Below are 23,680 nucleotides of genomic sequence, written 5' to 3' on the forward strand. Positions count from 1 at the left end.
ATTAAATCTATTAATAATTATTTAATAGATTAAAGAAATTCAGAATAAAAATATATGTTCATAACTGTGGACTACTACATAGCTACCAAAAACTGCGTAACTTTACCTGTTTATTACAGCCAATGGACACCTACAAAGGTAAAATAATCCATTACATCAATGATAAGTCCTTTTTGTATGTAAATACCTAATTTCCAAAACTGTCATGTTCAAACTATTTCGTTGTTATTTTCATAGCCGAAATTTTGAAACTGGTTTATAACTCAATATTTACACGAGAAAGATAGGTTTATGCCACGATATATTGAAGAAAACTACATATAAGCCGCGTGAGAATAAACGTTAATTAAAACACAAGACAGGTTCCATATTGTTTTTAAGACGTGCTGAGACAAAACATCATATGAGGATAAGGATATTTTGCTCTGGTAAAACATAATTCTTATTACGTTTAAGTCCTTTTAGAGAAATACATTTACCAAGTGTACAAAAATACACGCATAAAAATGAAAATAAAGTAAAAATCACAGAATTAATTTATGAAGAATATCAAAGACTTTTAGTAACGGCGTCAGGTTAGTAATAAAAAGTAATTTTCTTGCTAATTTTTTGTATAAAAATATTAATATAATTATTTATATAAATTTCGCAATATCCAATATTTCATCGAAGTAGATGCTTACTTGCTTTGAACGTTACAGACGTATACTTTGTCAATTTACAAATCGCTAGAGACACTTAACACACATTTTTCAGCCAATGTTAACATAAACTTACCTTAAATGAAACAGTTCTTTTGACAAACTGACATTTAGAGTTTCAGGGCACACACATATGGCACTGAGCCCGCCCACACGACTGCGGCCTGAGGCTATCGGCACCCAATTTGGTCTGGTGATTGTTTGCAGCCCAAAATTAATGTTGAATTGTAACATTCCCTGGCGTTATTAAAACTCTTTTTAATATCAGATTCGCAGAAATTTTAAACAGTTATTTATTTTCTTTAGGTTCATGTTAATATGTACGTTGCATGGTGTAACTAAATTCAAACTAGTAAGACCACTTAACGCTATATTATAGGTACTTCATCAACGATAACTAAGACGTACTAATTAGCCTTTAATTAACATCCGATAAATTCTAGCATAAAATCTATTTCGATAATTTTATTTATTATAAATAACTAATCAAACTGAAACTATAAAAACAGTACAACATTTAAAACTTACGTCACACAATCAATGATAAAAACGTATCGTGCATGAAATGTGGAAATATATAGCAATTCTATTTTGTAATATTGTAATAAAAGGGGTTCTATTATCCATAAAAAAGCTTAGTTTTCTATACTGTTTTTACTACTAAAATAGATATAAAATAATATCTTATTTTATGATTTTTTTTAACGCAAAATATTTACAACAATTATATTCGAACTGCTATTGAATCGTAAGTAATGCTACACTAACACGAACGCATGAAGCACATGGCTACGAGTGGACAAATCTCTCGAGATGAGTACTTATCACGTAAACCATTAAAAACCAAGTTTAAGTTTTTAAGGCAAATAGAACGGCATGAAAGCATTGCAAATTTTATGAATTTCCAGTACACTTTAAAACATAGAACACGTATACAAGCGGTGAAAGGGATACTAAGGAAATAAGTGGACAGAGTCATTGCTCACTCGTTGACCACTTTTAAAATGAAAATATGTGCAATAATAAAGTGGGTAAAACAGCTCCGTTTTACACAAAACAGGTAGAACAGGTGGTAAAAGGTGTGAGAGCAACAACAATGATAAGGCATGTCGAGTGCACTGTTTACACGGCAACATCACCTTGACAAATGTCCACATTTCTCATCCTCACAACACAAACTTGTGTAGAGTTTATTGTTTTACTACTGTTGTTGTCGGTGTTGTTCTGGTACACAATAACGTTACCATTGGGGGCTATACGACATGAGGAGAATGTAACTTTATATCCCAGACCGTGCCCGAACGTAACAACCCTTTAGAAAACTTCAAATGCGCAAAGATGTTACACAGTGAGAGGTAACAATACTACTGAGGTGGAGGTAAGATACAATATAACAATGACGAAGTAAGCTGATACGTATACAACAAAGCACTTTCACATGAATGAAGTCACACCGCCTACACAATACGTTTTGTTGTATATAATTACATATTTAATGCAGTATATGATTAGAAAAATTACTTTCACAGTAGTGAAGGGGTAAAGCTGCAGCTCAATAGCATAGAGGTTACAGGTTTGATTCCTGGGGATGTTAAGAGAATGTAAAAATGGGTTTGGTCGGCTTTTGCTGAAAAACGTTTAGTACAACTGATTAATATTCCACTGCCGTAAAAAGAACGCGTTACAAAAATAATTCACAAATTGGCCTTACGATGTGTTTTATAATTAAAGTCAAATAGGCAGTAAGCCATTCATTAACACAGGTTTATACAATATATTTTTTGTTATTGAAGTTTAAGTTAAAATAAAATAAAAATGTACCTTGAATGCAGACTTAGTAGCATTTGCTTAATTTCATTTATTCCAATTAATTTCAAATCCTGCTTTTAGTTTAGAAAAAAGCCAGTCACCACTATTGGGAATATTAGGAATCCTAATAATATTAGATATGTGAAAGTGATATTGTTGGTTTGATTGTATTTCACGCAATCTTAGGGTTTCTAGGATAAATATAGTTACATTCTTAGCCTATATCGAAAATCCCTCCGAGCTACGCTCCACTGTTCTCTAAAGCAGCAAAACCCCATCTTGGTCAATAAAGTTGTTTAATATGAATTGAAAGAGCCGGTTAATGTAATCAACTGTTCTGTTCATAAATTGTATTGTGCAAGCTTGACTATATGTTTACTTAATTTAACCACTATATTCAATATTTTTCAATTTGTAGGGCGAAAGCAAAATAGTAGTAACAACATTCCTTATTTAAATATCGTGGCAACAACCCAAAACAATTTATATAGTCTTGATTTTACCTAATGAACTAAATTGGAAATGTGTGCATGTAAGATATTGAATTTGATTTTTTGACATTGTGGGGCGGCATATTTACAGTAGGAACCAAAAATGGTGGGACTGTGCATTAGCTTGATTCAACAAACCATTCACTGCGTGACTATTTGAGGGAACAAGCGACTGTACTTTTTTAGAATCGAACCTCATTAAAAATATATATACAGGTCTACATATATTGTTACTTACGGCAAAAAAGGAACCTCCAATTTTGCGTTGGTAGTAGAATTAATTTGAAGTGCAGTACAAATGAGAGTTGCTTGCAATTTGTTTAACCTCTGGTCCACTTAATCATGAACACTGAAAAATGTATATTTGATGCATTATGACTGTATGAATAAATAAATATAGGGTCCTATCGTATTACAAAAACGGTGATTTCGCTAAGAAAACTTTATAATTCGACTTTGGAGTTCCTTTAAATTTGTGTAAAATAGTTCAAGTGTTAGTGAAATCATGGAACCTATTTGATAGAATTATTAAACACAGGGAATGTTGAATAGCAATTGAGGACGAACCCGTAAGTATTTGCGAGTTATTCCTCTATATTTTACTTTATATTATATTTTACACATATTTATTTCTCTCTTTGCCAAACTTTTTATTAGTATGAAAAGATTTCAGCAGCTGAGGCTGCCTTCCGATAATACTGAAATAACACGGTTCATCTTGTTTGATCAACGTCAGGTTTTTAAAATATTGTTAGTTTCTACTTTATGTAGAAATATTATAAGTAATTATTGTAAAAATACCTTCTGTTAATTGTATGGTTTTCTTTCTTTCTTAACAGATATTTCGCGGACAATTTTATAAGAAATTCTAGCAGCACAAGAAGGTTAATTAGGGCTTACCCATATCATCTCAGTAAATCAAACTCATTATAAATTTCGAGAGCGAACACAGAGGGTGGGTCATCTGGAAGTGCATCACAGTGGTCTACTAAGAGATCTGCCTAAAGGGATATCAATCTCATATGATTTACATGAACACTTACCGTGCGGTCCACCTGCCTCGCCCTTAATGAAGTGAATCCCGCCTTCCAACCACTGAACACTACTTCTTCTCGACACAACGTGTTACATGAATGTGGTGATGGTCAATAATGACTTTCATACCAGGAGTAAACATATTTTAGAACATTAAAATGATATTGTACGCATGTAGTGATCCACCACTTGATTGACGTTGACAGTCTTCATTAGTCACATAATATTCAAATTAATTACATGGACATGTACCTGACATAAAAATCTTTCCGCTCCTTTAAATAGACTGTTTAAAGCTCTACAAAGTATCGGGAGTGACCTCATTGCTATGTGTGGTTTGCATGTGCCGCTACTTACCTAGTGCATTAACTACCGCAGTTATACCTCCGCTTCTTCTTGCTCTGTTTTTACCGTTACCATAATTATTAAGTACTGCTAAAGTTTTAGAATATTGTAGTAGGTAAAATATCTTACAAATATTACCGTGGACAATATACTACGACTGGGGTTATTTAGAGGTGGTGCTATAAATCTCCGGTTTAGATGAAACATTTGAATTTTAAATACACACCCCTTTTAGCTCACGTGACATTTTAAAGTAGGAACTTAGGAAAGTTTGTCGGATCCACAGAAAAACGGCTCAATTTGTTCAGACAGTGACATTTTCTTTATTAATTTATGACTTAAGAAATTACATAATTTTGATAGTAATCAAATAAATTAATTGTTTAAATATTTTAGGGAAATAAAATTTAATATAAATAAACAGCATATCAATGCACCTTTCATGCAGACACTGTAAACAGTTTGTATGCATGCATATCTTCAACAGTTTTTGTTTGGCCTTGACTATAATACATTCTACGATTATGATTCAGTTTCAAACTACTCCTCACGGAACAATAATTAAAAGCTCTTCCATTTTCCCTGCCCCCAGAAATGGTATCCTAAATGGCTGTGGTCAACTAATATTTGCACCGAAAATGGATTTCACTACTTAAACAATGAAAGTTCTTAGTATGCTAAGAAAAGATATGTTCAATTGTAATATCTTATATATTTTCGGATATTACAATTGAACTTATCTTTTCTTTACGTGCTATATATATATTTTTTTTTTCTGTACATGCATATGTATATACACAGTGAGTTTTATGTCCTGGCACACCTGGATATAATTTAAACGGCCCAAGATATCTATGTGAAACCTTGACCCTATCTATTGTAACATATTTTTTTTATTTTTCAAGTTGTTGAAAATTTTTCCCCCTTTTCTAAAGGGGGGTGAAGGGGGGCAACTAAAAATTTTCAAATACAAACTCCTATCATGTGACCCCTCATTTTAAAGGGAATAAAAAAAGAAATCCAATAATGCAAACTAGAGGTCTCTACGTTTATTTTAACAGATTTTATGACAAATTTACAACTGAGTAAAGGGGGGATAAAGGGGGCAACTAAACATTTTCAAATACAAACCCCTATCATGTGACCACTCATTTTAAAGGGAATAAAAAAGTAAATTCAATAATCCAAACTAGAGGTCTCTACGTTTATTTTTTGTGCCAGGACATAAAACTCACTCTGTATATATATATTATATATGTATAATAAATAACTGCGCGTTATGCCTAATTTAGTACATTTGTTCAATAGAGTTAAAGATAGAAGACGAATAGAGGTTGTGATATATGGAGATGTTTGTTTTTAGGGCAATGGAAAGGTGTTCGGCTAGAAGAAAGAATGTGTAATTAAGAGTTTCTGAGAAAAGTGGGTGAAGAGAGAGAAATATTAAAATAAAGGGGAAATCTAACTCGGTACGGTATAAATTCAGACAGAAATGAATGAATAAACAGTAATATAGTGAAAGAAAAAACGACTAAGAGGAAGGGCAACAGGTGTTAAACATGTACGGGAAAAAATAAATATGTCATATGACAGAGGTTTTGCAAGTGTTTCTATTAGAGACATGTCTGAGAACAGACAATTCATTAGTATTTTATTAATTTTATGTGGAACACCTGACAACAACAAGTCATTAAATACGCATTAAAAGTAGATGTATCTAGATTAACATGCAACTTGCATGGCTGTTTGTATTCATACTAGTAGCCAAAATCCATCTTGACGATAACACTATTAAGTCATTCCAAAACAATGAAGGAGACAATCAGATAGTCAAAATAATTATTCAGAGACAAATCGTTGTATTGTGTACCAATATGTTAACTTATTCAGCTTTAAGGAAATTATTTTCTCCTATATTAACAGTTTACTTACAGACATAATAACATTTATAATTTCCCTCAGTCACACAAAAGAAACAAAGTTACAAATTACCAGTGATATTGACATCAGGGAACCGTATATACTCGTAAAATGTGAAGCTGTCCACTCGATGTTTATGTCAGGTCCAACAAGCAAATGGGTACGTTTTACTGTTTGCTTACATCCACAATAACACGAGAAGATATAAATATAATTTTATTGCCTTTTTACGAGAATCCACTGAAGTTTAAAAGTGTATATGATGACTTTGTTCAGTGTTGTTCCAATCACGGTCAGTATAATAACTTATATATTACACATATACTACTAGCTAAATTGTAACTGAGTAATTGCATAGTACAATGTATTATGAATTTCCACTTAGATAAATAAATTCCAAGCATTATCTCGTTCTCAGTTCTGCCAATACAGTTTTAGGTGTAAAAATTGTATTTTAAAATTTTCTGTTACATATCAGTGTTTATTCTGGAACGTTGCAGGATTTTTGTCCAATGTCAGATCTACCTTTAGTGCTTCAAAGTTCTAACTTGTGGGAAAATTATTTGCAATTATATATAATAAATGTTAACCAGTAGTGTATTGAATTTCATCCATGTTACCTTGGATGAAAGCAATAATTGTACCAGATGTGTGTTTTATTTTAAATAACATAATTTATAAATTAAAACATTAATAATAAATTATGAAAATGATACACCCGTGTTTCAAGGTGACAATTTTTCAGTGTTTATCGAATAGAAAATAGAATACAAACATATGGAATGTACGAGCAATTAATCCTCATGAAGAGTTATTGATGTTTGTAAATTAAACACCTATATTGAACTTTTATAACTATTGCATCCCTCATAGATTGTCGATTTCATAAAAAATAATGCGTTTTATCATGCATAAAAAATATTAAAAACAGTTATGTTATAATGCAGGTATTCAACTAAAAGCGATCCGATTGCAAACGATGTAATTCACTTGATAAATGGCTAATGGTTTATTTCAAGCATTACTTATCAGTGTCTACCGCATTAGTGAAGTTTGTTTTTAATCCTCTCTGTGTTAGACTGGAATTTTAGATCCGTTCAAAAAATTTCTTTCAAATATCAGAAAACACACACAGATTTAAATAACTGCACATTTTTTACTAAGTAATCGCTGTAGGGTGTCGGTTTTGTACCCTTTATTGTAATTACATAATATAAGTATGATATAATTATCCATTAGAAAATATCAAACATTAAAAATTAAAATGGTGAGATATAAGTGGTGGTACTGTGACCATTGCATAGGCCATAGTTTTATTTATATTTAAAAAGTTACGAAGCAAAAGTAAAAATCCTCTAAATAAACATACATAAAACAACAAGTCTTTAAGTCATTGGGAACGGAAATATGTTTGTAGACAGATTTTTTACTTATCTTAACTATTTATTGACGTACATGTTCCCTTAAATACAAAAAATACACAAGCGATTTTAGAACGTGACTAGGCATGAGTTTGTCTAAAAATTACGTTTGTTCCAGTCTTATTCCAGTGCATATGGAAATCCCTGGATTTATGATCTTAGATACAAAAACTTCAACTAATAAACCCATAATATTAAATCAACTTTTTCCCTAAATTAAATATCCTCTATTACATAAACAAATAAGGGTTTGTGTTTTCATTATTATTCGTAAATCAACTGAAGAGAATTGACCGGGTTTCATGAACGCAATGCGTAAAAAACTTGCACTTTAAATTTAATCAAAATATTTTCCAGTAAATCATCCTTCTAGTGTTGTTATTAGCTAATCTTATAATGTAGTATTTATGTACACTGTTATTAATGTATATAATAAAAATATAACGCTTATTAGCAAAAAAGTCTGCTTTGATCCTATTAAGAATAAGGTTAATATATGTGTATTTATACATGTACATTATTATTATATGTATGTATACATGTACATTATTATTACTAAATTTTATATTCTTTATGACCACGTAACCATAGTTTGATGCAACGCCAGAATCGTATTTTACTCCGTTACCTAAAAATAGTGATATCTTAAATGTCGCATTGATTTCATTCTTTGAACTAAAACACGTTTTATAATATTAAGGACAGACTTGAACTGGAAAGAATGTAAAGATTAATAAACAACAACAATAGTTCAGAAGTATGAAACTAGTAAACTTGAACTATACTGCCTACTGCCACATAAAGACAGCAAACTAGTAAAGAGAAATCAAACGTAACCATTCTGTAGAGAGCGATTGTTGGGTCCAAACGAATATTCAAACTGAACCGTATACATGTACAATTAACAGATTAAAGAGGACACTTACCCACCTTCTTTCTGGCGGCCCTCGGAAAGGTGTTGGCGAACCTGACGCGGTGACGAGGCGTGTCAGAGACGGAAGGCACGGTGGTAACAGAGTCAGAGGGTGACACCATGCAGACCCCTTGGGGGACGGTCTGGGATACTGTGGGGACGGCACTTCCAGGGGGGTAATGAGCGGGGACCCTGGGAGGTGGCACAGGCTGTGCCTTCCTACAGCACACTCCCACTCCTGCGCGGATGGTGGAGTACGGAGCGGGCTCCACGACCACGGCGGCCGTCGACGTCGAAGGCACTGGTGAGGAGGGCACTGGCCGTGGGCGCGGAGATTCCGCGGGCCTCGGGGACTCCAAGGAGTGCCTCGGCGACTCCTCGTACCGGCGGTGGCAAACAGCCGACGAGAGCCGACTGGCAAAAAAGTACATCGCCATGCGTACATTTAAACAGCTGTTCGGACCGGTGCGGACACATCTCAGAAGCTAAGACTGGACCATGTCAGGGTCACACCGGCACTATAGACACTTCAGTCTGTCACTTGGTGATACATGATATGTACGTGGCATTTCTGTGCAAATCTGACTCAACACCGATTCCGGTATGCCACTTAGACAGTAAGTATATGGCATCGCTGAACTGTTCTAGAAACACTCCAATGTTCACTTTGTATTGAAATCACTTTAGTAGCTGAATATATAATATTATTCCTTTCAATTGTCTCGAGCATAGTACTATTAACTAGGCATATTAACTTCACTGTTCAAAAATACATGCTTAAAAAATGAGACTTATTTAGTATCTACAACATATATTATAATATATTTAATACGGAAGTAACATACATAAATATAATACTGAAAGAAGAAAAGTGTATTAATTTTAAGCACTATGTATTCATCACAATTAAATAGCGGTGACAAACATTCTATAACACGAGTCATATTTTAAATTAATTAAAAATTATTTTGTAAACTAAGACTTTAGACAAATATGTAGACGGATTGCGTACAAAAGTAGAGTTGTGAAAGGTCTCCATGCAGTAAGTACTCAGTATCTACCACCATTTGCAAATACAGTCTCGTATTTACCGTGATTTAGTGTAATCTTTATATTCTCCTTAAGAAATTGAAGCTTCCACAAATTTAACTGATGCAATAATGTGGACAGCTTAATCAGTTATTAGGCGGAATGTAAAAACTATTTCCTTACCAATCCGCATTTATTTAGTGTTACGCACTAACTTTTGGACATATATTTAAATTTTAAATGCAACGAGTTATTGCTTCCAGATGATTAGGAAACGATGTTATATCATTTTAATATGAAATAATCATTCCGTATAAATACCACGTAAAGTTATGATCAAAGTGGAACAACAATAACTAAAATTTATTTATTTATTTTTAAATGATTGGATGGATATACTAAAATGAAGATTTTGAACATTATACATGTAATCTGAACTAAAGAGATTTCAAGACCCAACACACATAAACAATTCTCTAGCGAGTAGGTAATGCGCCTGCTCCCGGAATCGGCTTAATAACCCTTTGGGGATCAGGATCAGAGGATGACATTGACGTCCTGCCACTGTCTGCTCGTATGTGAGCAAGGCTGGTCCCCTCAACGTATTGTCTTTAATAAACCTCTGCCACTGATAATTACCTGCGGTGATTCTATTCGTTTGTAGGAGAATTTATCTTAACTCGATTTACAGATTAAACATAATGCAGCTTCAAAAGGTTTATCTTCATTGAATCCGTTGATAGGGAAACAATCAATAATCTACCAACAGGAGACGTTATGGTTCTCTATTAAATAGAATTAGCGTTCATTTTATTTAATTACAAAATGCGTTTATACAACATCCCAAAAAACACTACGCATATTTAGTCAAAAAATATATTTATTATGATAAATTGACAGAAAAACAGTGAATGTGTCTATAATAATTCTACATATAATAGTATTAAATGTATTCTTTTCATATGTTCATGACAAAATTTAAATAACTTAAGGCTCTTCTGAACATCAGATCTCCAAAGATTTATAAATGTTAAATTATTACATCCCAGTCTCTATTGCGTTTTAAAGAAAAATGACTGTATAATAGTGTAACAAGAAGTCTTTTTAATGTCTAATAATAAATAACAACTCGAATACGTATATAAACGACCTCGTAATAGTGTTTGGGTTAATAAAAATATCTAATAAACTTCTCGTAAGTAATACACTAAACACAATTCTAGATTAAGTAGGCTAACAGGCTAAGTTGTGAACAACTCTAACTACAATAATATGCCAAATACAAAACCAGAATAGTACAGTTTGAGAGGCCTTGACAAACCCTACTATTCACCGTCATAATAAGGGATAAAAAGCCTGTATTTTTAACCAAACTTTAAGAAATAAAACATAAAATACAGACCGGGATTGTTGCAGTAAGTCGTAACAAGAGATAAGAATCCAATGTTGTCAATCACTTGTGATTACGTCAGTAAAATAAAATAAAACACCGACCTTGTTACAGTAGATTGTAACAAGAGATAAGAATCCAATGGCGTCAATCACTTGTAATTATAACAGTAAAATAAAATACAAGACTGAGCTTGTTACAGTAGATCGTACCAAGAGATAAGAAGCCAATGTTGTCAATCAATTGTAATTATAACAGGAAAATAAAACAACACCTTACTTTAACAAGACCGAGCTTGTTAAAGTAAGTCGTACCAAGAGATAAGAAGCCAAAGTTGTCAATCAATTGTAATAATAACAGTAAAATAAAACACAAGACCGAGCTTGTTACAGTAGGTAGTAACAAGAGATATGAAGCCAATGTTGCCAACCATTTGTAATTATAACAGTAATATAAAATACAAGACCTGCTTTTCACAGTTGAAGTTTGTACCGAAATATAAAAAAACCTAGCTTGTCAAATATTCGTTACTTTGCATATATAATACAAAAGTCTAATAGTGTGTTTCGTTTGCTTTTTTATGTTTGCGTTACTTGAACACGTAAAAATTACTTGACCGATTACATTGACATTTTTTTGAACAATCTTAGAGTCACTCTTAGTTCTGGTTAAAACATAAAGGCCTATTCCTATTTTAAAGTTCATTCTGGGCCACGCCCCACTGGCTTTAAAAATCTCTGTTTGGCTTTATAAGCAGATACTAAATGTATTTTTATAGTCAAGTGGTATTTTTAATATTATAATGTGATAATACAATCATATGTTTAATTAATTAAAACACAATGTTTAATTTCTTTAATTTTTTATTATATTTGTTATTATTTTATTTTAATAGATTAAGTTTAAATGTAGCAATACTTTACATTGTAAATTCCTCTGTGATCAATGATCAAAGAGATTATCCATGTAATATATCAATAATTGTAGATTTCATGAAATATAAGGTATGCAGCGCTTGATCATTAGTGTAGTGCAAATATTAAAGACACGCTTTCTATCTATTTTGTATCTATCTATGATTTTGTATCGTTTATATAAAAAATATTCAACAAACATTTTAGTTATTTAAAGGTACTTAAAGGAACTGTTTCACTCTCCAACTTTATGGCCCCTAAACAATGCTATTTAAAATTAAATATAATATTGATCAGAAGATTGGAATATTTTTTAGTGATTATCAACTAATTCAGGAGTTTTGAGAATGTCGTTTAAAAGGAATTTACCCACAAGGTAGTCCCACAGTAAGACATTGCGTGGGAGGCCACATCACCTGCTAGTAGTAATACAATAACACACAAGACCAAACTTATAATTATACATGACCAAGCTTGTAACAGGTGGTGAATGTCATAACAAAAGATTAGAAGCCTACGTGTTCACCCACTCGTGACTTCAAAATAAAAATAAAATACGATACCAAACCTGTTACAGATGGAAGGCGTCGTAACAGGGAATAAGAAGCCTCTGTTGTCAACCACTCGCAACAAAAATAGTGTCATAAAATTTAGGACCAAGCTTGTAACAGTTAGTGAAGGTCGTAACACGGAATAAGACGACTCTGTTGTCAACCGAATGCCTTTAACGCCGATGAGCTCCTGTTATACAAGGTCCAATTACGTCACAATGATTACAGGGCACGGCGGATATAAAAACTCTTCTCTCGGTCTTTATTCCCTGCCTTATTTTTCTCTAGGGAGACATTATTAAGGTAAAATACGCCTCCGCAATAACACCGGAATTGTTAACTACAAATTGCATTGTTCTGATGTTTTGTCCTCTGTCATTCCCGTCGCGATCATTACGCTGTCTTCACTAATTGAAACAATATTGCTAAATAGCTTCCACGGCTTTACTGTCTTTGTAGACATTTCTAGCCAAGGATGGTATACTTGATATTTACAAATCTTATTTGTGTATATAAACTTCTTAAGTATTCATTGTATTTTTTGTTGTTGTTTTATCCTACTTTACAGTTTTGTCAATATTTTATTAGGGGGTTATGTACGCTACATAAGTAATAAGTAATCAATCGTAATGCACTTATTTAGTTAATCCAATTAATTATTTGAAACGTTATAATGAATAGGAACTTGTCCAACTATACTAAGTGTTTAGGTGGGTAAGACTATTATGAAACAATATATACATTCAATATCCATAATATATCGTAGTTCCGAGAATAAGACACTTGCATTTTAATTACAGATAGTAATTAACATGTTATATTGAATTGAAAATAATATGTTACATTAAATTTCATTATAATTATTTTGCATTACCAAAGACCACCGTTTATCACATCTAATACACAGTTAGAAGAAAAGAAAAGATAAAATTTGCCATTACTGTAATAAAATATTAAATTTAACGGTTTAATTTATTTACCGCTCACAATAGAATTGTACGGTGTAATTTGGAAATTTAAGGTAATTGTAAACTTTAATTTAACCTACATCAAAACTCAATAGTAACTGGATTAAATATAAAAGTTAATAGCAAATATATTGAATTGAATTACTTTTAAGATCATAGTCGTGATCATTACGACAATCATCCATGTCCCTTTATTGATATTACAATACCATGGATCTGATTCATGCAAGTTTCAAAAGAGAACTATATCCTGTTTCCCTAGTCCAAAGAGGCTCCATGTAGCTAAAACGGAACTTCACCAGAACATGTGGCACAACGAAGCAGGTCATCGTCGCAGGAACAAAACCTTTGTTCTGCACTATTTTTGGACTCACTGATGTCTATAATTTATAAAATAAAAACAAAAAAATTATAAACTACTCGTAGAGCGAGTTTAACTTGACTTTATAAAGTTCCTCGGTTTATTGAGTGTCTTGCGACTTTATACGGTTTTAGTACAACAGTTACAATCATAAATACTGAATTATGTACATGAATATTAATTAGTATATTAAAGTCTAATATTTTAAAACAAACCATGAAACAGAGAAAATCAAATTATGTTACATTTAACTTTACAGTAAGAGATTTTCTCTAAGTTTTAAAGTCAGAACATAAAAAGTGAATAGCCAAAATGTATTATTAAAATAAATTTGTCTCAAAACAGGTAAAGCTATATAATACAAGTTTCTAAGGTCTTTGAATTTAAGTTGTTGAAATGCAGAGGTTAAATTATTGCCATCAATTAAGTAGAATCGGAATTCAGTTAACTAATTAAAAGTCTGTAACAAACTTTTCAAAAGTTCAACTCGGGTGCTTGAAAGATTGACTTGTTGAAAAGAGTGTCTCTCTTGAATGTATCCAAAGAGAAAATGAAAGAACAAGCTAAGACTTTAACATAAAGAGAAGCTGTTAAGAGAAGAAGGGTTTAAAGAGATTTCTATGAAACTTCGCTTTAACGTGAGGTAAAAACCCGACATTGCTCTTTCGTCTTAAAAGTGTACTGCGGAAACAACGTTTACAAATTGAATTTAATGTAATATTGGTCTCTGATATAACGTTTTCTTACAATTGACATTCCATTCACGTAATTTCGCTATCAATATTGTGTTTCACGAAACCTAATGGTTTAAAGGAGTCCAGAAAATTATGAGGTATTAAAATATGCAGTAAATACATTAAATACGACATTTATAAGCCTTAAGTTGACTCTCATTTGAAAAGTATTTCCTTATATATTTACTTACCCCACGCCTATGATATAATATCAATATCAATATCATCGAAAAGTCGCATAGACAGTGACAAGCTAATTTATACATGTTTTTTTTTTTAACGTGCGAAGTCGCAAGAAGCTTACTTACTGTGGTTAAAAAATCTCCATCAGATTGTTTGATTGTGCAAAGTATAATAATCGGCTGGAAGCAAATGAACAAACAATATTTGACCAAATTGGGCATAAAAATATTGCTAATTAATGCTTTTATCCTACATTATTTAGAAAACTGAATTGTATTATTGCTACTTCTGACCCGAAACCCACGGGTCGATCTACAGTAGTATTACAAACCAGTACTTAAATGAGATTGATATATTTAAATTCACCTGCATTATCATTTTAATGTTTTTTTCACTTTAAGCTTTTAAAACTTATTTTTAAGTTTTTTATCTCGTAATGTTTTTCTTTTTAAGAATTAAAGGTTATGCGCCTAACTCACTTTTCTGAATTTTAAGTCTATTGCATACTTTTAATACATTGACAAATCTATACAATGAAAAGGGAGGTGTGAGTGTAACTGAAAAGAATTAAATTGTTAGATCGGCTAATGCTCATCGCAATATTGATTCCAATCACGTAGGCTAGGTGGTACTGTAATTTGCGGCCCCTGAAGCTCTGGTGTTAAATCTCCTAGACCTATAGAAATTTCACATAGCTGATTAAGAGAATCACCTTGTGATTAGCGGCTTTCCCCACTACTAGTAGGATTTTGGCTTGTATATTACAGTTCCTAACCAGTTGTACTTGCACGAAGAAGGCCGCAAAGTAAAAACAGTATCTTCTCCAAAAGAGGCAACGCCACTCGGGATAATCTCATTGACACTCGGGAATTGAACGAGTGGTGTAGATTGCTGAGTGGTTTTCACATTAGTACAGTAATTAGATATGACTACAACCATTTGTTAAAGGTGATTCGTTGGTTGAGCGTTAGCAAATTTCTGTCTGTGCATTATGTCTCAAAAAACGAACTGATGTTTACTACAACTGAAATGCTTAATGAAGCATCAATTCTACATCTGCAACATGGAGTTTGATGATCGTGCTTGTGAATCCATGGGATTTGACATTAGTTCATATTTTAACATTGCTGTTATCGATAACCATGGTGGCAACGAGAAAATTTCTAAATAAATACACTTGTAAAACAAATTGACAACTATTATCTTATATTTTAACATGTGCCAGCTTGTCATGTAACACGTGGTTTTGAGACTACATTTACAAGAATACAGTGTACAATACGAGGTTTAGCGACAAAGTTGTGTTTAATTGGTCAATTAATTTACTCCTGCCAGGGCCGTAACACTTGCACCATGTAAACCATTGAAGGATTACGAGTTCGGCCGGCATGTTGACTTCAGAAAGGGTCAATTACGGATCGGATTCAAAGCTACTCCAGTTTAAAAGCACAATGGACAGGCTGGATCTGCGACGGCAAAGGAGGATCATTTTCTCCACAAAGCGATGGTGATTAATTTCTATTCCCACCGTAGTCAAACTAAGGTTCATTTTTCAACAGAGGTCGGATTTTTCATCACAGGATTTCATCTTAGTATCATAAAAATTTCCAAAAAACATCCATTCCTGAATGATGATTCTATGTTATACAAAAACAAAAGACATAATCCATTCATTAGTACATGTACCTAAACGGCCTATTGATACACTCGTTATGAGTAAAAAATGGCCATTTATCAGCAAACGGTTTTTAATGAGCTTTGAATTCAAATCGGGATAATCTGAATTTAAATCTTTTTTCTTTTAATTTATTTGGAAAGAGTGTTTACGAAAATTTAAAACGTGAGTTAATACGCGTAACTCAGCTATCTTATAACGTACACACACGTATTCCGGACCGTTCACCCAGTTTAAACACGGAACCTAATTCCTTAGTAGAATCCTAATTAATGCTTCAGATCACACTATTTCTGTCATGGTGTAAACAATCTCTCTCTATTTATGAAACACTAGACGCACGCCAAATTTCAGGTCGGCATGGCAGGAATCAGCTTTGTGCACATTCACAGTAATTCTCCTCCGAACCGTTGTACCACTTTCTAATCTACAATGGTTGAAGCTTTTCTTACAAGTGCTGATCTATCACATTTTTTTAACAGGCATGATTCTGTCAGGTATGATTCGTTCGCCCAATATCTCGGTGACAGCAATCTGTCGCCCTCCTTGGCTCTGCTAACACAATTCCTCTGTATTTCAGCATGAAAACTAATTAGCAATTTTTACTGGCTTTAAAACAATACTATTTTTTTCCAATTTCGACACACATATGTAGTTTAACAGTACGTTTTAAACATGTCTTACCAAAATTGTAACGATATTTTAGTATTATAAAGATATATATATATATATATATATATATAAACACATATCACAAACTATATATGAATTAAATAGCTTAAATAGTGAAATTAAAAAAAAAAAATACGTATGAGGTCTTTTCATTTTTAAATCGTACATATATGCATACCGTATTAGTACAAATAATTTTGTTAATTTCCAACTAATTTATGAACTGTATTCAAGAGGCAGAGAGGTTCTAAAACTTAGTAGCCAATAAATAGAGAGAAATATATATTTATGCCAATAGCTAATCAGCAGTAGCTTCCATCTTATATATAAAGATTTGTGTTGCCTCTAACAAGTAGTGCAATTTACACTCACAGCTGATCTACTGTTTAGATTCGAAGCATCTAGCCTCTCATTGAGTAAGAGAGAAATCAACATCTTTGGTGCAGAATAAGCATCTTTTGTTTCTAATAGTGTGCAACATAACAGTCAAGTCACATAAACTGAGGGTTTTAGTAATTTACAATTCACGGAACAAGATAGTTGTTTATAATATATATATATACACACACATTAAATTGTATAAATTGCAATAGCCTTATTTAATTTCAATAAACATTGACTCACAAAAAGTACTTGCTCCGCCGGGATATGTGACAGATACGGCCAAATACAAAATAATTGTATCGGAAAGTGAGAGATCCGGGTTCGACTCCCGGCGGAGCAAGTACTTTTTGAGATTCAATGTTTATTGAAATTTGATATATATATAAATATATATATATATATATATATATATATATATATATATATATGTATCCATAAATATAAACATCCATATGGGTTAAGATTACATAATATTAAGTTTCCATGAACGATTAAATAACTTACAATGACCAACGGGTTTATACAATATGCACAATAAATCGTATGATACGTTCTTGCTCGTATGCCTAAATACAACTGAATATTTTATTTTGTAGAAAAAGTCAGTAATTTAATGTGATCGAGAGAAAAGCGAGTGTCAAGGAAATCTGTAATGGAACTGCTGCTAAGGAATCGTTTGCTCTGAACGTTGGAAAAGAGAATCGACAAGTAATTAATTGGAGTTGTAGACAGAGCAGAGAAACAGACCGACTGACAGATAAATTAATTAAACAAGACATGTGTGGAGAGATAGGAGTATCGATTGAGGGAAGAGGAAGGAGACATGTAATACTTGCCCATCCTAGCTTGTAGTCTACGATATGCACTTAATTATTTTATATTTATGATATAACAGTTAAAATAAATTGTAGGTGTATGTATTACATTTTTAAACAATCAACCTAAAACATGTTATATGGTTTCATGACCGTGGTTTAATATGCAACTCTAGATAATAGATGTTTACTAAAGGAAATAAGATAAAGTTAATACTTTCGCCTTAAGCCCTGAGTGGTCTGTATGGAAATTAATAGAAATAATATCGTAATAAGAGAAAATTATTATTACAAACACATTTATTGCTTTATTAATAAATTACATTTAAGGGCATAGAGCAAATTTCGCTATGTTGCGCCACTGCTTACGTATGTATAACAATGTACGAAATACATAATTATATATTTTATTTGGCTAATTACAAGAAATCTTATATACGAGTACTGCAAAAAATGCCTTCTGAAAAATATTGGTGGAATTGATATGTTTCTAATGTACCTTCAAAAGTATATGAAACTAGTGGTGAGTAATCAATGTCTTTTCTGTCACTTCTCGACTTATATACTGCAACTAACCCGTAACATAAACAGTTCTTGGTGAACCTTATCAAATACTGATGTTGCTAAAAAAAAACATAATTTTATAAATTGTTTCATTGAAATAGACGAAATATATATCCTTTCTGTGAAATATTGAAACGCATTTATGAAAACAAGGTGATAGAGCAGATCACAAATCATATCCGATACGTTAAACCCTGAACTAATTATTGCCGATGTTAAATCATCCATTATTCGATGTTCACTCACGACTCAATCCCTGATAATGAAACAGTTATCAGCTCAACCAGCTGCCCGGTGATCTGTTTAGTGTTTTTCGTTAGTTTGATCACCTGATTCTACTCTATTTTACAAACCACAACGTACTCCACCAGTCAACCAACATCTTCACATTGACTCATTTCATAATGTGAAGTAGACATTAATCTATGTCTGTTAAAGTAGACATCTCGATAATGTGAGTTCGATCCACTCTATCTCGAGCTAATAGGGTACCACACTGTACAACGTAGCAATTAAACCCTCTTAATTAGCTCTTTATTCAGATTAACCTAACACTAAACTAAACAGCTTAATTACGGCCACGTAACAAACTCTGTACCCAGGCAATTTCAACAACATACTATTGAGCGTAATTAAGGTCATGATATAGACCGCAGGCTTAGAATTTTTGAACACTATAGCGTTAGACATAATTAAGCTAATAGAACGCACTTCAGAACTAGCTTAAATAAACTACTAACATAGTTGAGAACACGAAATTAACGTCAGATACACGGATGCAACACTAAATCGACCCACAAAACAAAAGTATTAATAGTAGCATAATTAATAAAATTCAACAATCTTCAGATACAGATAACTCAAAAATAATATTTAATCGTCTCAAAGACTATACTCGTGTATATGCAAAAATTATTGGTAGCCACAACACTAGCATTATTAGGTATATTCCACATACTTCAAATAAAGACAGCACAGGAACAGGACGTAATCGTCTCACAATACAATAATCGTGTAGATGCAAAACATGTCTGGTTGATAAAATACTAGCATTATTAAGAATATACTTCAAAACATCAGATACAACCAACACGGTAACAACAATTAATCGACTCACAGACAATAATCGTGTAGTTGCAAAATATTTATGGTAACCACGATGCTAGCATTATTAAGAATATACTTAAAAACATCAGATACAACCAACACGGAAACAACACTTAATCGTCTCACAGACAATAATCGTGTAGATGTAAAAACTTTATGGTAGCCACAATGCTAGCATTTTTAAGAATATACTGCAAAACATCAGATACAACCAACACGGAAACAACAATTAATCGACTCACAGACAATAATCGTGTAGATGCAAAATATTTATGGTAACCACGATGCTAGCATTATTAAGAATATACGTTAAAGACATCAGATACAAGCAACACGGAAACAACACTTATTCGTCTCACAGAAAATAATCGTGTAGTTGCAAAAAATTTATGGTAACCACGATGCTAGCATTATTAAGAATATACTTAAAAACATCAGATACAAGCAACACGGAAACAACACTTAATCGTCTCACAGACAATAATGGTATAGATGCAAAAAGGTATGGTAGTCACACTATTGTTCATTAGAACATATCATTAAGAACATACAACAAATTTCAAATATAAGCAACATGGAAACAACACTTAATCTTCATGACTTTACTCTATTACATGAAACAACAGTATAGCAAAAATGAAACACATGCAGAAAAAAGAATCTTCAGATAAGAGGATACACGAATATAGTAATTATGATCCCACTGCTCAGGCGACCAGTGTCTCATTATGTCTCATTTTAACGGTATAAATCAATACGAATCTAAGTGCTTTTTTATTTTTTTTTCGACATATGTACTCTTTCATTAGAAAAAACTAAATATTTTTCGTATTTTTATAGTTTGCAATTCAAAACAAATATTCTTTACAAGACTAAGCAGTGTTTGACGTGTATTCATCATGCCCTTAAAATGATACCTCTCTTTTTATTCTAAAATTAAAAATAAGTTTAGCATTATTTTTATGGAGTAAAATTAAGATCGTTTCTCAAAAGCCGGCTGTTTATCGTCTCACAGACGAAACTCGTGTAACTCGGGCAAACCAAACAGAAATTACTTACATGGCATAATTCACTCAAGCCCTTTAAACTCACACATAGCCTACAATTTTATTCATAATGTAAATCCTAAATGAACTATACCATAAATTCAAGATCACAAAATAGATTAAAAATAATGATTTATATTAATATAATATAATATTAATTATTTATTAATAATATATTAAATCAGGCCAGTTTTAGAGGTGTGTATGTCCACGTAGGTTTTTCCATATATTGTCTCGAAAGCTTTTGACGTACAGTGAAGCAAAACAATTTTTAAAAGGCATAACTATTGAAGAGTACCGTACAGCAGAAAGTTAGGAATATTTAGTGTACCGCTTTACCCGAAATAGAATACAAACACATTGTATTAATTGTAGTTGGCTAATTAGGTACAAAGATTATGTTGAAAAAAATCACTTTTTTAAGACACATACTATTCCACAAAATCATTTCGAAATTGCCTCAACCAAAAGGAATTCCATTTATAACGTACCTAAAATGTAATGAATTTAATTAAAATTGTATTCGTGCAGCAGCTAATTTAAAATCTACGAACTAGCCGGTATAAATAAAAACTAAATCCGTTCCTATTTCTTCTTTATAAATTTAATTTCTTTCTTGACACTTAAAAATATTCTATATAACAGCTGATGATAAATTTAATGTTTATGATATCTCTTTTTTTAATTATTATCATTGTTTCTTTTAACCATGAACACAAATAACGTATTTCAGTGTTATTTTTTAAATAAAAAATACCATAGGACTCATCGTAGTATTGCTGACAACTGCCATAATCTAAGTATTGATATGTGTTAGTATCATTGATATTAATTTTAGTTTTATAAAAATATCCATATCCGACCATAAAATATAGAAGCTCTGCCGTTTTGAAACCAACCTCACTAAAATTTATTTATATACGTTTAAAAATTTTGTCTGTAAAAAATCAAACTAAAACCTGGCATCTGAAATATAATTAATTCCAAACATAAAAGCGCAAAACCTAAACGAAGAATTAATTGCCATTTCGCTAAACCATTGATAATCTTAATCATGTACATTGTAAAATGGGTATTTCATGCATAATATACTTGGAGAAGGATATGAATTTTGACTTTGGAGTTTCCCCAAAATGGGTCTAAAACAGATCTAAACATGTCACTGACATCGTGTAGCTACTTAATGAAATACACGGAAAATTGCAAAAAAATGCGGGCGACGCCGCTAATATTCTCATATTTTTAATAATGCATCGGTAATTTTTTTTCTGAGCACGTTTTGAAACATATATCTTATAATATTTTTTATTAAAATAGATATGATAACGTATGAAAAGAGATTGAACATTTTTCATCACTGCAAGTGACACAAATAGAACACTGCATCTCGAGAACTATATTCTCCTTCTTCTTCTGTTATCTAAAACATAAGTTGTTCTCAACAATGCGTCCTTTTCTCCATATTTGAGTGATACCTGAACACCTCTACTAAGAAACGCAAAAGTCTATGTTTGTAAAAAAAAATAAAGGTGAAAAATGTCCAAAACTGTGTCACCCTTGATTTCATGAAACATTCTATAAACAGTTGCTTTGAAAGTTCTTTAATCCGTACTTAGAAATACAAACATGCTCAACACAAGCATAATATAATGAATAAATGCATATAAAATATACCATGTACAAAGTTATGAAAGTTATCTAAGAAATAGAACTACTTTGTTTGAAGGTTATTTTTGACGATGGAAGGATTGTGAAGGAAATAGGATTTTTCCGGACATTTGCCATCGTTCAGTGAAACAAGAAATCAGTAACACTACGTTTCGAGATCTGCAATCTGATCTCTTCTTCAGGTAAAGAACTAACCTAATACATAATTACAAACTAGGTTAAAATAAACAAATCTTACCAAACCGCAGGTCAGTCGCAGGTGGTTAGTAGACGAGTGAAGACGTATTGTGACCTGTATTCCGTACTTAAGTTTTAATGATTAGTGTTTTGTATAGTCTTTTATTAAGTGCATGTTTATAGAGTTAGTGAAGTTGACAAACAACATGTAGCTTGTGATTCCTGACTTAGGCGTGCCACAACGCTTTGGTAAGATTAGTTTATTTTAACCTAGTTTGTAATTATGTATTAGGTTAGTTCTTTACCTGAAGAAGAGATCAGATTGCAGATCTCGAAACGTAGTGTTACTGATTTCTTGTTTCACTGAACGATGGCAAATGTCCGGAAAAATCCTATTTCCTTTACAAATAGAACTACATGAAATATGTTTATGGATGAAACAAATATATAAGTAGGTGATGTAATTCGTAGCTACGATTCAAGGGATAATCCTGGTTGATCTGTGTTGGCTTGCTTCTCCATTTCAGCGTGTATACCGTTCATTGCAGGCACTTTGGTAGATATTGTGGGATATATTTGCTAGTTTTAAGTCAAATTTTAATAAACACCTGACAAGTTCTTTTTATTTGTTGGAATCTTAAATTTCACCCAAATACAAACATTCTATGTTTCACGGGTAAATCTAAAGTTTATTCGTTTTTACATATATTTGTTCCTATGAGTCACATATATACAAAGTACTATAGTATATAAAATGCAAATGCTGAGTATCATGAGGTTGCTAGATTAATCATTCTAATTTGAATA

General features: G+C 32.2%; 1 protein-coding gene across 8 annotated transcripts in view; it reads right to left on the bottom strand.

The window, feature by feature from the left end:
- LOC124359155 (ras-GEF domain-containing family member 1B-like) overlaps nt 1–23,680 on the bottom strand; it is a 657,259-nt gene that overhangs the window by 26,492 nt on the left and 607,087 nt on the right. The window contains exon 2 of one of the 8 annotated variants that reach the window (XM_046811658.1): nt 8,653–9,394. The exons of 6 other annotated variants lie outside the window; for them this stretch is intronic. In XM_046811658.1, the coding sequence (XP_046667614.1) occupies nt 8,653–9,072 (420 nt within the window). In that variant the 5' untranslated portion in view covers nt 9,073–9,394. Of the gene's footprint in view, nt 1–8,648; nt 9,395–23,680 lie in introns of all 8 variants that reach the window. One more of the 8 variants, XM_046811656.1, reaches the window with a different exon arrangement.

This window comes from Homalodisca vitripennis, chromosome 4 (genome assembly GCF_021130785.1).
Source record: "Homalodisca vitripennis isolate AUS2020 chromosome 4, UT_GWSS_2.1, whole genome shotgun sequence".
NCBI lineage: Eukaryota > Metazoa > Arthropoda > Insecta > Hemiptera > Cicadellidae > Homalodisca > Homalodisca vitripennis.